We start from the raw sequence: 2,295 nt of genomic DNA, 5'->3' as shown, positions 1-2,295 counted from the left end.
CTGGTCCCGCCAGACAGCCCACCTGAGCCGTGGGGAGGGAGACGGTTCCCCAAGCAGGTGTGTGAGGGGCGCACTGGGCAGTGACTTCTGTCTCCACCACCCAGAACTGTCCGTTGCTGCTGGCAAAGCAGCACTGAGAGAAACGGACTTATGCAGCCGGGGGCCTGTTCTCTAGGGCAGCGCAACTCAGTTTACCGCGACCTCAGAGTCAGACACGCGGTGACGTCTGCACCGCGCCCGGCGCCTCGTCTGGGGCCCACGCGCGTCACTCCCGCCTCCCGGGGCGTCGGCCCCCACGGCGCAGGTCTCCGGGCTGCTCCCTTTCCCGAGTCCCGGCTTCCTGCTAATGGTGCAGTGTCTGGCCAACAGCGCTGTGCTCACGAGACAGTCAGGGACGAGCTTGTCCAGGGCTACCAGTCTCGGTGTTTCGTTGGCGGCCCGGGCCTGGCTTCGCCTTTGTCTCCTGCAGTGACAGCAGGCGGTCTGCTTGCTTCCACCCCCCGGGCCCGCGAGGCCCCAGGCCTGAGGCCCCAGGTGGGAGGGGGCGGCCGCCCCGCCGTGCCTGCCCTAGGCGCCCACGCTACTCAGGTCCCTGGGCCTGAGTCCCAGCTGCACCTGCCTGAAGAACCTCACCAGGGGGGCGCCTCCCACGGCTCGACTCTGGGCGCCGGTCTGCCCGGATGGCCGGGCCTCGGAGGCAGTGTGGTTTGGTCATCTGGAGACCGGGCCGAGGCCCTGGCCGGTGTGGGCTCAGCGTCCTGTGTTTGTCCCCCAGCCAGGTGCAGTTCTCCACTCGGCCCTGACGAGCAAGTTAATCTGACAGACGGGAACTTCTCTGGGCCCGTGCGCCCTCTTCATGAGGTTGGTTGGGACAGTGTCATCTTGTGACTGTGAGGAAGGAAGTTACCTCCGAGTTATCTCCGAACAGTGAGTCCTGGTTGTACATTTAGCCAATAAATCACTAGTAGCCTTTCAGTGATCACATCAGACTGGAAGGGGCGAGGTCAGGGCTGCAGCAGACACGATCCAGCGGTGAGCCTCGGGTCCCCGCGCAGCGCCTTTGCTGAGAACACTAGTGCCGGCCGCTGAGCACTGACAGGATGGACACTCCGGGTTTGGTGATCGCAATGATCATCATCACACAAACTGGACTCGGCCTCCTGGGGAACTTCTCTCTCCTTTCCCATCAGCTCTTCCTCTATATCACTGCCTCTAGGCTAAGGAACACAAACTGGATCATCAAAAACCTGATTGTGGCCAATATCTTGGTCCTGTCCTCCAGTGGAATTCGCTACCTACTGAAATACTTTGGGGTGTCTCAAGACAATGACTTGGGGTGCAGGCTCCTACCCTACCTTCGTGGAGTGGGCAGGGGCGTGTCCATCAGCACCACCTGCCTCCTGAGTGTGGTCCAGGCCAGCACCGTCAGCCCCCCAGGCTCCACGTGGGCAGGGCTGAGAGACAAAGCTCCCAGGTACACCTGCCCCTCTCTCGTCCTGTGCTGGGTCCCGAGCCTGCTGGCTAATGTCCTCTACCCCATATTCATGTCCAGTATTCATAGTCACAAAAATGACACAAGCAGGAAAATATTTGGAGAGTGTTCTTCTGTGCGTCACGACACAGCCAGAGACTTCTTATATGGCACTCTGCTGTCCTTGCCCGACATTGTGTTTTTTGTGACCATGGTCTGGGCCAGCGGCTCCCTGGTCTGCATCCTGTACCGGCACAGGCAGCGCGTCCGGCACCTGCACAGCTCCAGGGCCGCCCCGGCGTCCTCCCCCGAGTCCAGGGCCACCCGCACCATCCTCCTCCTGGTGAGCACCTTCATCTGCTTTAACTCCATTTCCTCCATTATGAAGGTTGTTTTGTCTGTTGTTTATAATCCCGACTTGTTCCTTTTAAACTTCAATACAGTGATCATACTGTGTTTCCCGACCCTCTGTCCCTTTCTGCTCCTGAGCCGGGAGCCCAAGAGGTCTCAGCTGTGCTCTGCCTGTACGGCCAAATCCCCCGCCCTTTGCAAACACGTGCACCGTGTGCAGGTGCGCGGTTGTTTAGTCGCTTCATAACCCACCCAAAACCCCCGTCCTAAGTGTGGTTGTGAGCGACTACGGCTTGGGGACAGGCTGAGCAACCTCTTCAGAGCAAGTGTCTCTGGACCGGTCACTGTCCCCACGCCTGTACGCTGTCCCTAATGCTCCTGTGGGCACCCGGTCTTGCTCCACATTGTTCGCCCTGTGTGTGACACCAGTTCCTGACTCTGATATTTGGAGACGCCTCACCTGCGCCACCTGA

General features: G+C 60.1%; 1 protein-coding gene across 1 annotated transcript; it reads left to right on the top strand.

The window, feature by feature from the left end:
- Positions 1–1,100: 1,100 nt before the first annotated feature.
- On the top strand, positions 1,101–1,814 carry LOC101632553 (vomeronasal type-1 receptor 4-like; the record flags this gene model as incomplete). Its single annotated transcript, XM_004695771.1, has 1 exon — positions 1,101–1,814. A coding segment is annotated over exon 1 (714 nt), but the record flags the coding sequence as incomplete, so codon positions are not given.
- Positions 1,815–2,295: the final 481 nt, after the last annotated feature.

The sequence above is a fragment of the Condylura cristata genome, unplaced genomic scaffold, assembly GCF_000260355.1.
Source record: "Condylura cristata isolate star-nosed mole 26May11 unplaced genomic scaffold, ConCri1.0 scaffold00280, whole genome shotgun sequence".
NCBI classification, from domain to species: Eukaryota; Metazoa; Chordata; class Mammalia; order Eulipotyphla; family Talpidae; genus Condylura; species Condylura cristata.
This window is presented reverse-complemented; position numbering and strand designations above follow the sequence as displayed.